The sequence below is a fragment of the Olea europaea genome, chromosome 15 (genome assembly GCF_002742605.1).
Source record: "Olea europaea var. sylvestris chromosome 15, O_europaea_v1, whole genome shotgun sequence".
Lineage (NCBI taxonomy): Eukaryota > Viridiplantae > Streptophyta > Magnoliopsida > Lamiales > Oleaceae > Olea > Olea europaea.
The window spans coordinates 24742859-24758544 of NC_036251.1; the positions used below are offsets into that span (position 1 = coordinate 24742859).

The 15686-nt window shown below is 38.9% G+C and overlaps 1 protein-coding gene and 1 long non-coding RNA gene across 4 annotated transcripts; one reads left to right on the top strand and one right to left on the bottom strand.

Moving 5' to 3' along the window:
* The first annotated feature begins 6319 nt into the window (after positions 1-6319).
* Positions 6320-7886, top strand: LOC111410592. The gene is made up of 2 exons (XM_023041015.1): positions 6320-7035; positions 7678-7886. The coding sequence occupies exon 1, from the start codon at positions 6615-6617 to the stop codon at positions 7032-7034; it is 420 nt and encodes a 139-aa protein (XP_022896783.1). The 5' UTR covers positions 6320-6614; the 3' UTR covers position 7035; positions 7678-7886.
* Positions 7887-7995: 109 nt separating this feature from the next.
* Positions 7996-10197, bottom strand: LOC111410593. 3 transcript variants are annotated; one of them, XR_002705717.1, is made up of 3 exons: positions 9742-10197; positions 8452-9271; positions 7996-8363 (listed from the first exon to the last, which is right to left on the bottom strand). It is a non-coding gene; the product is annotated as an uncharacterized LOC111410593 (long non-coding RNA). The 3 variants fall into 3 exon arrangements; XR_002705716.1 differs by having other exon boundaries at positions 8452-9332; XR_002705715.1 differs by having other exon boundaries at positions 8452-10192.
* Between the last annotated feature and the right edge of the window lie 5489 nt (positions 10198-15686).

Sequence of the window (15686 nt, forward strand, 5' to 3'; positions counted from 1 at the left end):
GTCAACTGTTCAATCAACCGGACAATGGTAACATGGGAAAAAGGAAATGGAATGGCCAGGACAAGGGAAAAGGCAAGTGGCAGAACAAGAAAGCTAATGGCGGAGCCAATGCCAGCATAAGCATTGTGCCGGTTATTGTGCCCTGTTATAAGTGTGGAAGGACACATCGGGGCGAGTGTTTACAAGGGAAAGATATCTGTTTTCGATGTGGCAAGCCAGGAGATATCATTAGGGATTGTCCCACACATACCCAGAAGAAGGATGATAACAGCGACCAGAACCAGAAAGGGAAAGCACGAGTTTTTGCATTGACTCAACAGGATGCAGAGGAAAACTCTAATGTCATAACAGGTACTCTACTGATAGCCAATACACCTGCTTATGTATTGTTTGATTCAGGAGCTACATACTCCTTTGCTTCAACAACTTTTATGGCTAAATCTAGTATTACCGTTGATAAGTCGGAAGGTACATTAGAAGTTAGTATTCCTTCGGGCAACCCTTTGAATACTGATAGAATAGCCAAGTCAGTAAGTATCGAAGTTGAGGAAAAACTAATGGAAGTGAACCTATACATGATAGAAATGAAGGATTTTGATGTAATACTAGGCATGAATTGGTTAGGTTGAAATTACGCCACCATCCGATGTAAGGAAATGGAAGTATCATTTCAGAAACCACGAGAGGAACCATTTTCGTTCCTTAGAATGAAGACGAAACCCCTTATTCGACTAGTATCGGCTTTACAAGCTGAGAAGATGTTGAGAAAAGAAACATGTCAAGGATATCTAGTAAGTATCTCAGGAGGGAAAGAAGAGACGATAAGGGTTGAAGATGTACCAGTAGTACGGGAATTCGTAGATGTGTTTCCAGAAGATCTATCTGGTATTCTACCCGATAGACAAGTGGAATTCACCATAGACCTAATTCCCGGGGCGGCACCAGCATCTAAGGCCCCATACCGAATGGCCCCAAAGGAACTACAAGAATTAAAGAAACAGTTGTAAGAATTCCTAGATATGGGCTTCATACGACCAAGCGTATCTCTATGGGGTGCGCCAGTGTTGTTTGTAAAGAAGAAAGATAGGATGTGCATCAATCATAGGGAGATAAATAGATTAACCATCAAGAATAAGTACCCACTCCCGAGGATCGAGGATCTGTTAGATCAACTGAAAGGAGCTAAGGTATTTTCCAAGATCGACTTACGATCGGGATACCAGCAACTGAAAGTAGAGATAAAGGATATACCTAAGACAGCTTTTAGAACTCGATATGGACACTACGAGTTTACAGTGATGCCGTTTGGGCTAACCAATGCACCTGCAGTGTTCATGGACCTGATGAATCGAGTGTTTCATCAATACTTGGATAAGTTTGTCACAGTCTTCATCGATGACATTTTGATATATTCCAAGAGTAAGGAGCAACATGAAGAGCACTTGAGAATAGCCTTAGAGGTATTACGCAAGGAGAAACTGTATGCCAAATTCAAGAAGTGTGAGTTTTGGCTTGAACGAGTTGGATTTCTTGGACATATAGTTACTGCCCAAGGGATTGAAGTAAATCCAGCAAAAGTAGAAGCAGTAATCAACTGGAAAACACCAACAAATGCTGGCGAAGTACGGAGTTTTCTAGGATTGGCTGGATATTATAGGAGATTCATAGAATGATTCTCCAAAATAGCTGGACCAATGACGCAGCTTATAAGGAAGGGAGTAAAATTCCAATGGACGAAAAAATGCGAACAAAGTTTCCAAGAACTTAAGCAGAAGTTAATATCAGCACCTGTATTAACAATACCTGAAGCTACGGAAGGGTTTTTTATATACAGCGACGCATCAAAGCTAGGATTGGGATGTGTACTAATGTAGAATAGAAAAGTGATAGCCTATGCTTCAAGACAATTGAAGAAACATGAGCAGAACTACCGGACGCATGATTTAGAACTTGTAGCGGTAGTACACGCTTTGGAGGTATGGCGACACTACTTGTATGGACAAAAGTGTGATATCTACACAGATCACAAAAGTCTCAAGTATTTCTTCACACAGAAGGAATTGAATATGCGACAAAGACGATGGTTGGAATTGGTGAACGATTACGACTGCACTATTCACTACCATTCGGGTAAGGCTAATGTTGTGGCCGATGCTCTAAGTAGAAAATCAATGGGACAATTGACGTCACTACCCACCTCTCAAGTAGAGTTAATCAAGGACTTGGAAAAGTTGCAGATCGAAGTGGTTACCACACCAGGACAAGTCACTGCTCGTCTAGCAGCTTTAATAATTCGACCTATTCTTAGAGATCGAATTATAGAATTACAAAATAAAGACTCATTTTTACAGAAGATTAAGAATGACGTTGATACCGATAATAAAAAGGACTTTGGAATAACTGAGGATCAGGCACTGATAGTTAGAGGAAGAATTTACGTGCCTAAGGATGAAGTTTTGAGAAACGAGATATTAAAGAAGCTCATTCCACCCCGTATATCACACATCCCGGTAGTACGAAAATGTATCGAGATCTTCGAGATACATTTTGGTGGAGAAATATGAAAAGAAGTATAGGGCTGTACGTGCAGAAGTGCATGGTATGTCAACATGTTAAGGCAGAACACCAAAAACCAGCTGGATTGTTAAATCCACTAGATATACCTGAATGGAAATGGAAAAATATCACGATGGGTTTTGTGGTTGGATTTCCGAAGTCAACAAGAGGAAATAATGCTATATGGGTAGTAGTGGATCGACTAGCGAAGTCAGCTCATTTTCTTCCAGTGAAAATGACATTCAGTTTAGACCAATTGGCACAGTTGTACATTAAAGAGGTTGTGAGATTACACGGTGTACCTGTATCCATTGTGTCTGACAGAGACCCAAAGTTCACGTCCAAATTTTGGAAAAGTCTACAAGGAGCTATGGGAACGAAGCTGAACTTTAGTACAACATATCACCCTCAGTCTAATGGTCAGTTTGAAAGGGCCATCCAAACTTTGGAAGACATGCTGAGAACATGTATTTTGGATCTAGGAGGTAATTGAGAGTCATACTTACCTCTAGTAGAGTTAGCTTATAATAACAGTTTCCAAGCAACTATTGGAATGGCACCATACGAAGCCCTCTATGGTAGAAGATGTAGATCCCCTGTTCATTGGGATGAAGTCGGAGAGAAGAGAGTTTTAGGACCAGAAATAGTTGAAAGGACGGTCGAGGTAATAGATAAGATCCGTGCAAGAATAAAGGCAGCACAGGATCGACAAAAGAGCTATGCAGATACAAGGAGAAGATGGAGAGTAATGCAACTAGCCTATGGAAATCCGGTGAATAAGTGATTTGAATTTATTTTTATGAAATGTTTTCCAATGTTATTTCTTTAAAGTTTTGAATAACACAGAATACGAGAACAAGTTATATTTTCTTCAAATAAATTACATTTTGTAGTTTTAAAAAATGATTCAGTATTTTTGTTTAAAGTATTTGAAATATTGTTATTTAAATTATTATCCGAAGATGCAAGCTTCCGCTAAAACGTATACACTTGTTACTAAACCACCGGCTAAGCTAAGTAAAGTAAGTAGCGTTCCGGTCCACTAGGAGTCGGGGCGTTACACAACACCATTAAGCAACTGATCTCAAATGACGTTATCTCCATAGATTATGTAAAATCAAAGGAGAATATTGTGGATCTACTTATGAAAAGTTTACCTAGAGATCAAGTGCGTTGTTTATCGAGATGAATGTGATTAAAGCCTACTACGTAAGAGTTTTTGCAATGGTAACCCTACATTGTTGATTGGAGATCTCAAGATCTTGGTTCAAAGGGACAACTAAGTTGTGAAAATTCCATGAAGCACTTAGGAAATTTGAATTCCTAACTCATTCCTATGATACTAAAGTGCTTTCTGCACAGTGGATAGAGGCTAAGATTAACTTTTAACGATTCCTATATTTTGATTTAGTCAGGTGGAGTAGGGCAGAATATTCTTAATAGGAGGTCACCTATGTAAGTGTGAAGTGGGGCCGCTTCGATAAGAATTGTTTAAGGTTTGAATTCTCTAAACACTTATGAAACCAAGAAGGGTTCATGGTCAAAATGAACCAAGTCAAGGGAACTAAGTACAGAATAGGGAAGATATCTGTGTGAGTACTATTTTCTTGACTTACACCAAAGGCCGAGTGGTTCAAGACTTAAGGTTCACCAATTAGCCGAATAAGTCCGATAGTATTTCACTAAGGGAGGTTCAAGGCCAGAAGCCACCATCCCTGATATAGTATTTTTTCGCACCCTCTCTACATTGCATCATATTATCACATTTGCATGTACGTACCCAAATTTCTATTCATGTGGGGGATTGTAGGAATTGATTCAAATAATTAACCAAAAATTGAAAAATGAAAATGTGTGTAAAAGTGGAAAATGAAAAGGTGTGACCACGTGTCAATTTTGACCAAATATTCGGATTTGATCCAATGGTCAAATTACAAAAATAAATAGACCAACTTATTCTACTCGTCGAGTAGATCGTCGTGGTATATTTGGAATCTCGAAATCAATTCCGAATGAGTAAGAAATTGTGGATCAAAGTTGGAAGAAATGAAGTGTTGCAACTTTTCGAAAGGATGCAGGTTTTTGCCAAGTGTTGCAACTTTTCAAAAGGATGCATGTTTTGATCACACTATTTCATTTGCACCCTTTCTACATCTATAAATAGGACCCAATGGACATGATTTTGGGTACACCAATTGCATTAAGCATTCATTCTCCTCTTGCAATTCTCTCCCTTCTAATTCCATAACATTTTCATGCATTTCCTTTGTAGTGGAAAAATTCTGTTAAAAATTCGTCGATTTCTTATGATTTGAAGTGCTGCTACTACAAGTTGTGAATCCATTGTATGTTGGAAGTCAAGTGTCATTCATCGTGAGCGCCGTAACGGGGCAATTTGTCCTAAGGAAAGAGACAACGTCTCGCCTTGGATTATTCTCTATTTCTACTCCTTCTTAATCCTTATTTTGCGTAATCGTTATACCGAAACTCTGTCCAAATCACGTTATTGCGAGTTAAAATTAGTCAAACAAATATATAAAAAACCACCCTTACATAACCCTTTTTATAAGTCGTCTCCAACACTTGCAAAGAGATCCGAAAGTATCCGATAAATCAAGAGGGAGCAAATATCACTTCTAAGACATTGTTATTTTCAACATGTTCAAGCCCCATTTCCAAGTTTTCTATAACTTCGGTTCGAGTTCTTGGATTTGTGCTTTCGTCGTGTCTAGCATTCCCGGGTAAATATTCCAACATAAGGAAGTTGGTTGTTCAGTTTGAGCATACTGTCCGCGGAGAAAAATGAAAATCCAAAGAGATTACTTGCTCTCCTTTTCTATTAAGTTATTTTCAAATATACTCCATTTTTCAGATGATTAACTATAAATTTTTCTAATTATTATATAAAAAGCAAGATTAATAATCATGATCCCCCCACCAACAAAAGAAATCTATTTTATACTGCACTGAGATTCTTCTCTCTTCACTTTCCGCAAATGAGTTGGTGACATCCACATTAATTTTTGAATCGGAATCTTTGAGTTATATTCCTTTGTCATTAAACTAAATTTCTAAGAACTCTAGTTGTGTTTTAAGACTTGTCTCTCTCGTTACGAGATTTCAAGAGTAGGTTTGACGGTATGTTCATTACATTTAGTCTCTAGTTGATTAAGCTAAAAAGTTGATAAAAATTTAAGTCAAATTTAACATTTAATTTAAATCACAAATTTTATGAGATCTACAATTTTTATTAATTTTTCAACTACACATTTAATCAACTTTTATCAAAATTCACTTAAAATCTAATTTTTATCTAAATCAATCTGGAGCAATATATCATTTACTCGAGCATGGCTAAAATTATGTAAATCGAAGGATGTGGCGAGTAAGAAGCCATTTCATCCTATTTTGATCTAGTGGCAGCTATATATACATGACCACATAGTAAATATGCTTTTAAAAATTATACAAATGTGATCTTTACAATTAATTCAACAACTGCACTACGTGTACAGGGCGGACTTTACAAGATCGATGCAGGTAAGACATTGCAGGTGGTGTGAATAGTTCATTTTTGGAAAAAAAATAAAATCACATGGGACTGCATCCCATGTGAGGGTCTGTAAAGACCCTGTGAAATAATTCCCTGAGTAATTTAAAGATGACGACTCTTCAAGAAAACGGATAATTATAAAATTGAACGAACAATTATGTCTCGCGTGGGTTAAGCTAAAGCTTTGTTTGTGATTACAATTTAAGGGCAGTACTTATCACTTTCTTGAGTCGTTTCCTCCTCTCTTTGGCCTTGGACGTACAAACGGTTTACTACTACTTTTTTCCATTCACTTTTTTCTTGTGAAAAAAGGAAAAAGCGGCCATATAAACATTCACTCTTTCTCAAAAACTTTTATCATATCTGCTTTTTTTCCTGTTCAAATTAACTCATAATTTCGCTCTAATTTCAATCCAATTAAAAGCAGAAAAAACCCAAGAAATATTTGTAAACCCAGCTCCAAAACTTCAAGAATCTACATATTTTGTTCAGCTTGTAAGTGAAAATGACTGACTCAATTCCACCAGTATTAGACCCTCTGCAACCACCGCCAATGGCGGTGATGGACCAACAAGCGGCCTACACAGCTCATTCGGGTCATGGGTCGGTCGGACCCGTTATTGGTGTTCTTGCAATGATAACGGTATTGGTTGCTTTATCTGTGATGATCGGGCGGCTTTGTTCGGGTCGAAGAATAATGGGCCATCAAGGTTACGATTTTGAGAGGTGGGTTGAGATCAAATGCTCCTCTTGTATTGATGGAGGCTTTAATCCTCACCCGCAGCCCCGCACTGTGGCGGAGCATCGTGTTAGCAGCGCCTCCAGCGCGGCGGAGCCACTAGATGCACCTGAAGAAGCCGGGGAAGAACAACATAAGAATTCACATGATCATGAAAATCATCAACATCAAAAAGCTGGGTCTTGAAGTGAGTTTGGCTATTTTTTCTTATACTCTTGCACTCATTTTTGAAAATGAGCTTATTTTCTCTTATTCTGCGGAGCAATTAGATTATTTTGTGTAATTCCATTTTATTTGCCCGTTACATATTTTTTTGAATATCCTGAACAAATTAACTAGTGTTCTCTTTCTACATTGTAAATCTAGTATGATCAAGATAAAGTAAAAAGAGCCTAGGGAGTGTGCTACTTTCTTTGCTTCTCGACAATTGAAAGAAACTTCGATAGACGGAGATGAAACCCTTTTTCTTTTTCTTTTTCTTTTTTCTCTCTCTCCCTCAAATAAGTTATGGGAAAAAATGGCCAAAAAAAAAAAAAAAAAAAAAATTCTATTTGGAACCTTTAATAAAGAAATTCAAAAGTGCACATGATAAGCTCTTAATTTGTCAAAATTCCACCAATAATGTTTCCCATTTAGAAAGTGTATGGCGCCGGTGGAAACGCACTCTGATTTATTTTTGTCTCACCTTTTTTCTCTATCCCATATTCTTTATTCATCAATTATTATTCTCTTTCTTTTATTTAAAAAAAAAAAAAGGAAAAACAATATTTCGCAATAGGGGTCCAAGAAGAAGGTATAAAAGTTGACGAATATATATCATTTCATGCAGGACAATCATGTCACGTGGTCATTCGTTTGATCACGTGATTGGGCAGCTTTTGTTGAGAAATTCTGGCTGCGGAAGGCGGAGCAACTGTCGAAACCACCAAACCACCGCGGTCCAGCAATGGGAATAGTCTTTCGATTCAGTACAATTCAAATCGTATTCTTATTATGATAAATTTGACTAAAATTTGTATATATTCCTCATTCCATTGTTGTTGATAGAGTTAAGTCATTTTACCAGAAAATGTTGCTTCCTTGATAGATGATTTGTTGGCAGGGTATGATTGGATGTAGAAAATTGACTATTTTTAAAATAGTCCGATGATAACATGCTATGTGACATTATGTCAAGGAATCTAACAAAAGTTTCTGACAATGTAGCAATTCTAGTTGGTAACATGACAATGCACGGTGTGCAAAGAATCCTAGGATGAAAATTTTGAAAACATTTCACCTTTGACTTCTGTTTTTTTGCAACCAAATGCTTATTTAAGATACACAAGAAACATCGTGTATCACGCCGGGAGGGGATCTCCATCTTCTCGACTTTATAACCATTGTAATGGATTATAAGTTGTAATATCAAGTCCAAGATTCCTGAGAGCATCAGTGGCAGCATTTTTGCAGCTCTTGTGACTTTCCTTGGCCTTTCTGAGGAGTGCCTCAATATCATTTCCGAGCGAAAGCGTTCTATAAAATTAAGTAATCACATATAAAATAGAATCTCAGAAATGGCCTCAATGGTAAATGTTTATGGAAAGCCAAGTTAAAGAGCAACCTGTTCTCTGGATTCCTGACCACAAGGTTCCTAATCATGAATAAGAGTTCCTTTGCAGTTGGTCTGAATCTGGGAACCTATGCATGGCCTGCTTCAGCTGTATTTTCAGGGGACCTTAAACACAGTATGCATATAATGGACATGACCTGCCTCGAGTTAAATGCAACATGGCGAGTCCAGTGCACACAGCTATTCACCAAGTAATGTAAAAATTGCTAATCACATGCTATATCTGACATAGAAACATGCATCACTAGTAGGGCTGCAAAACTGATTCTGGTAGCTCAACACAACTTGCTTTACACCTCTAATCACACATTCACAATCATATTGCAACCATTGCTTAATTGATGTTCACGGCTTTAACTTCCAATTTAACTCTAATTTCCACTAGTTTTCTCAACAGCGATAAACTGCTCTTCCTTACCTCATTTTACGACTGAATGTTGCAAATGAATTCGTCAGCAATATTGCCATGTGCAGTTTAAACGAAAAGTTAACCCCGAAAAGATGAATATGAATATCATGGGGAGGGCTTCTCTTGTATTGTTCATTGGGTTAACACATGAACACACACAAGAAACAGCTATGGATGTTTCTATTTCTGCATCAACGTCCTTCAAATGGACTCATACCCAACCTTGGTTATTTAACCGAGGAAATTTCAATTATGCATGATTCATTTTTATGAACCAACTAGCCATTACTTTACCTCTTGTTTTATCAAAGGGCCATCTGAGAAACCTGATGATAGTTTGATAACTCTATCCATGCCTTGCTTTTCAACAATAACACTTGTATTCGCATCACTTCATGCCAACTAATAAAGTAAATGAGTTAGAAATGCTTCAAATTTTCCGAGCACAAATTTGTGCAGTACACTGCATCAAAGAGTAGGATGGTATATGATATGTAAGTGCATACTAGAAATGATTTTTTCGAAAAGGTAACTAAGCACCACAATTGGAAAAAGGAAAATGAAATGTCTTATTTGGGACCTTAAAAACTTTGATTAGAAGACATCGAACAAAATGTCAATGATGGAATCACAAGTTAAATGATAAAATGGTGAAAATCAAATCAGTATTAAATTTCATAAACTGGTACAATCTAGGCGTGTCAGGATAGGATTATTTTATTAATCAACATGACAATAGCATAGAAAATACAAGCAACCTAACATATTTCTCTAAGATAGACTGTAGAAAATGAGATAATCATATGGTGTACAGATAATGGGCTTCCACTAAAAAAAGAATAAGAAGAAAAATCCAATTTTAGGCTTTGCACCTTAGGCAACAACGAGCAGCAAGCTCTAGCCACTATTGTTTCCTTGCACACCATTATTGTCAAAACAATGAAAAATTGCATCTATAACCCCGTTATTAGCGACTGATCTGCAATTATCATTCTGCAAGCAGAGATCTCAGAATTAAAGCTGGTAGATTCTAAAAACCCATACATGATATCCTTTTATTGCCTAGTTTAAAAGAGAGCAGTTTCTCATTTCTATAACCTAAACCAATGTAGAGCTACAACTTATGTCCTCCCAGGTTGAGGGCCGAAACCTCCAGACAGCAGCTGCAAAACTCAGTGTAGACAGGGTCCTTTGGCAGGATGTAACTGCCAGAGGCAGGGGATGCAGAGAGGGAGAACACTGGCAGGCTGTATAGGCATGGAAATGAGGTTTTCCTAAGTAAAAAGTCATGTTTTGGAGAGGATAAATACCGTGGATGCAGCAGATTGTTTTGGACACCAATGGACGCCAACTTTTGCAACTTGTATGAAGAAGTAAAGTCCAATTTGACTACAACAAGCTTGAAGGAAGAAGCAAAGTTCAAATTGATTACTATGAGAAGGATATATTAACTTGCATAAGAGATGAAGAAATTTACAACTTGCAAGGAAGCAAATACTAATTTGTCTACCATTTGCACAAATAAGGTTAGTTGCAACTTGTATAAAGGTGACATGCAACTTGCAACCATTCGGCCCTAAAGTGTGGATCATCGGGTTGAGTACAAAGCATGTTTCAGACCTTGGGCAGTGACTTACTTTTAGTATAATTGATAAAGTAGGAAGAGTTGCTCTCCCTTGTCTCTCTCCATTGTTGACACAGCTTGTGCCTATTCGGGAGAAGTTGGGTGTCCCAGCTCATAAGAACTGAAATTTATATGCTTAGGTTTTGGCACCTGCGTCGAAAGCACGAGAAAAGAAAACCTTTTCTCACCTTTCTTACTTAAGATATGAAACCGGTTTCATAGGCCACGTTGGCTAGGTTGATCTTTCATCATCAAATCATGAGTTTCATTCCATTTCTGGATCGCCTCATGAGAGTCTAAAACTTCGCTATCTTATGCCCGAAAAGTGCTCTTCTTGAGCAATCCATTCTATGAGCGGGGCAGCTAGTAGAGAGAAAATCTCCATCTTTTTAAGCCAGTCCCATTGATTTAATTAAAACTTGTTATGATCAGGCTCATTTGGCTGAGATCTTGCTTGGAAAAGGCTTGGGTAGGTCAGTTCGTTTGGCGCTTCGAGGTTGTCTTCGACTCATAGAAGAAGGAAGCCCACTATTTTGTCTATTTAAGACAAGAAATGGAGTAAGGGATGGGAAGCTCCTCTTGTTCATCATGCGCCTTATGTGCTTTGTATTCTCTATCGCTTGGGAATAAATGATCGCGATGTAGCAGGGTCGTGATAACTCTCTTCAAGCGGATCAACAAAGGCGAGATCAACTCACTTGCCCACCGACCCCTCTCTTATACGATGAAACTAAGTCCATCAACTATATAAGAAGAGGAGACAGAGAGGTAGTAAGTTGCCCCTTTGTAGCAAGTTCTTACAGGACGTAGCTAAACCTTCCAAGGGACATCCTTCTATGTTAAAGAACTCTTACCCCACAATGCCAGTAGTTAATAACCATTATACAGATTAAGCTTGATGCTTGGATGACAGATCTTAATTCCAGTATAAGCAGTTGATGTCTACTAAAGAGGGTAAGAGAGACATAACCCAGAAGCTCATACATAGATTGACGAAGAGATGTATAGAATGAGCATTCCCAAACTCATGTTTGGAAAAGACCTAGTTGAAAATAAGAAAAAAATCGGTGCCCCAATTAAGAGGACATTGAATCAACGGTTAGCTAGGTCGTTAGAATCGTTACGAAGATTCACCTTACTCGCTTCCTTCGGTAGAGCCGTCTTCTAGGGTTCATCCTATACCTACTTAGGATTTGATCTATAGCGCGCCACCCAATTATGGCTACCAGCAGCGGTTTGCCCTTGAACTGAACATCTACATAAAGATGGTGAGTGGTTAGGAGTTGTATGTGACCATCGATCGGCCTCTTCTTTCCGGAAGAATTTCCATGGGTTTCACCGGGTGGCAAGGGGCCGAAGAGGGTCCCGCACCTCCGAGCGTAGAACATATCAGATGTTGTTAGCCAATCCCCAAGGAGGGGATCCCAGAAGTAGGGGACCGAAGCTAGCGAAGTGAACCGTTAGAAACCAGGGTATAAATAACAAGAAAGAGGGTCCCGCACCTCTGAGCGTAGAACATATCAGATGTTGTTAGCCAATCCCAAGGAAGGGACCCCAGAAGTAGGGGACCGAAGCTAGCAAAGTGAACCATTAGAAACCAGGGTATAAATAACAAGAAGTCAGGCATGAAAGCTAAGTGAAGTGACCAGAAGGTTAGGGTGCAGTGCCAATTCATTCTTAACTTAAAAGGGCAGCGAGCTAGCCTTCCTTTGGTAAGGGAGGATGAGAATGGAACCTTTTCTTATATAACAATAGCAGCTTACGGCAAATTATGAGGAAGAAAAAGACGTGAACATGAAAAGTTAGTCAGACATAGGGTTAGGAGAATCTAGTTCACTGAATTGCCTTATTCGGAGAGTAGAAAGTGGGGGAATATAGGTAGGGATATGTGTTATTGAGTGAGGAAGCTTACTTCTAGCTCTTCTTCGATCTCTAGAGAAGTTCTTGTAGTCGAGGCAGCATCTATAGCTACACTGATTCGAGAGAGAAATGGCCTTATCCGGGGAGAAGATTTTCTCCCCCCGATTTCGATTTACTTCCATCCTATAACTAGCGCATGTTTTCAATTGATATTGAGGTAGGTGAGTCATGATAATGCCATTTCAGGAGAGGTTTATCAGGCTCGGATTTTGAAACCAAATAGAAGAACTTGAAGAGGAAAGAATAATTGCTACACTTTGAGGATGCATAGAGAGGAGAGCAAAGAGGAACTAAAAATGAAAACGAAGGAAACAAATACAACGATGTAATCCTCAAATATAACTGGGCGAACCTAAGAAGAATAGAACAAAAGGGTGGCGACGCTTTAGTAACACACGAGAAGGAGCTACTCACAGGACTATCAAGAACAGAGAACTACCAAAAACGAGAAACTATCGAAAGAAATTTCGTAGGTAATATGAAACGGAAGCGCCAACTCTACCACCACCTCTATATAAACTAGGACTATGGACGATGGCAGGAAACAAAACAAATAAAGAAAAAGAACAGAAGAAAGAAAGAAAGATAGGTCAGTCAGAAGTCAGGGGGAGCACGAGGACCTACATCCCCTTAAGAAAGGCAATACCCTCTGTCAGTACTGAACAATCCTTGACATAACATAGGCAGAAAGTGGATACAAATGTTTTACAAAAGAGAACGAATTGAAATTCTTTCTTCCAATTTCTTTTTTCGGTATGCCGCTCCAATAGCAAGGAGCGAGAGAATCAAATAAAAAATTGGCTATGTTTCCGTCCAATGAATTTGCAAAATACATAAAAAATAGAGATCAAGTGAAAGATACGAGTGTTACGAGTGTCCCCAAATACAGAAGAAAGGAAGAAAGTATGCTCTTACAACTTTCAAATAAAATCTATACAACGGAAGTGGGAAAGGCCACAGCACAGGGAAAGACTTGAGCAATTTCTTATATGGTGGTGAAGAAATTCAAATTTCAAAGATTCTACTCGTGAGCGTAATGGTATAAGCCTACCTGACTGTGTTATAACGTAATAAAAAAAGTGCTCTCTCGAAATGAAAGAAAAAAGAAATTGTTCGGATCCTTCCACATGTTCCATCTTGTTTTCACATTATGCATTTTCCTTCTTGTCATATTGATTCTATTTTGAATTGGATTCTTTTTCCAGCTGTAGCCGTATGGACTCTTTTTTTTTCCAATTCAATATCTATACGAAAGTTCCATCAGGGCTCAATTTTGAGTTGGTTAGCCCATTCCAGATGGGAGTAATGTGAATTTTGATTGGACTCTGGCGCCATCGATGGTGGATGATCGACTGGCCCCACCATTAGTAGGAAGCTAGCAAGCGCCTGTAGTTGCTGATGTCTTTCTAGAAAGGTGAGAACTCGATAGCATCGTACATCATACATTGAGCCTCGATCCCCCCATCCACAAGGAAAATTCTCCATGGAGCAGCAGGATGCATTAAAGGATCGGGCCATCGCTCACCTTTCCCACAAAGAAAGAAAATCATGCAATCCCTTTACCCCCAGGATCCATGGAAAAAGTTGAGGTCTATCTGAGAGCGGATCTTTGTAGAAAGGCATCACGATTGAATGATAGAGTAGGGTGGGTCGCTTACTTAGTCACATCGAGCCGTGGCCAACTGGGCAAGCATTCAGATAATTATCCGATCATCCAAGTATGGGAATAGGACCCCAAGCCCTTCTCTATCAATTCCAACCTTTCGCCCAGTCGCTAACCTACCTTTTTGAGTCCCTTTGTTCGCCCTTCTTTCCTGCCAATAGTGTAGGCAGAGGACTTTATTTACGTTATTTTGTCAAATTAGAAGTTTGCAAGCAAAGACAAAAAGATGTTCTTTCCTACTTACTATAGGTAGCTGCGTCTCCTAGAAGATCTTGGCATCAAAGATCTTTTTCCTGAAGAAAAAAAAAAAAAAAAAAGACCCTACCGTGGTAGAGCAGAAGGTGAGAGTATTACTAGCCTATTTTCCTACGTGTGATTGGTTCGAATCAATCTTCCTTACCAACCCCGGTTCAACCTAGCACGACCAGTACAAATGCCTTAGTTCGACTCAGGTCTCGCTATCACTTTATGGTGGCACCATGCAAAGGTTAGAATGAGAGTGCCCCTTACTCCTTAGCCCTTTACCAGACTCCCCTACGTACCAGCAGACTGAAGTTATCCAGACGAGCCTTCTTCGCTCCCCTTTTAATAAAGCCACCGACATTCTTTTGGTCAATGGCCCCCATTTCTTCCCAATGATCTTCCCTTTCTGTTGGGTGCTTACATCAGTTAGTCGATACTAAGCCAAGAGCTTTTCAAGGAGTACATTCTGGGAATCAAGTTGCTTCAGTCAGACCAATGACTGCCGCCTATCGATTTTAGGAAAAACCTGGTTCTAAACCAGCCCCTTTACGTCACTATATTGAAACTTTACTTGTTGCCGATACTTCTTCTTGATTGCTCCATTCTAGAGAAAGTGCTGCCTTTTGGGGTATACTTTAAGGTATGTGGTTTTTGCTCTACTTCTTCCAAAAAAAGTCATTCATCAGATATGTTCATATGGCATGCGCTGAAGGGAGATCAATGATCTTGGCAAGAATCTCTTCAGAAAGGATGGTATTTAGCCACGACACAACCATTTAATCCTTTCGTAACCATGCCAGATTAGGAACAAAATAGATAAGAGACTTTCGTCACCTGCTGTGGATAGTTCCACTTTCTCTGGAGAGGTAGCCTCAGTTCCATCAAAAAACCAGTAAGGATAAATGCAAGAAAAACGTATCTTAGCTCCAAGATCTCAGTTTGCACTGGGAGCCTATTTATATAAATTATATAAAAAGGAAAAAGCACCATAACATGGTCGAATGGATGCTAGGCACCTCTTTTTTATTATAAGATGAATGAAGCTGCATCGCTCAGCGCAACAAAAAAATAGCTTAGCTAGAAAAAAATAGCATTTCTAGATAGATGAAAGCGAAATTTGCCTTGCCCTGTATGGATAGATGGATAGAATGATATGCTTGTACTATCTTCTAAAGTCCCAAGAAAGTATTCTAATGTACTCCGACTTTTCTACCCCTTCCCCACGAGTGTAAGTGGAGTCCGCAGGAGTGGAAGTAGAGTGTTTTTTCTTGACCTTCTCCTCTAGGGGGAATAAAGTTCATAAGCATTTCATTTTCCTACTGTTTATATTATACAAGACGGATACTTATGGAATTCAAAGGTCTTCC

Bases quoted from the DNA above. Each gene is read 5' to 3' on its own strand.
- LOC111410592 (XM_023041015.1), top strand. From the start codon at position 6,615: ATGACTGACTCAATTCCACCAGTATTAGACCCTCTGCAACCACCGCCA.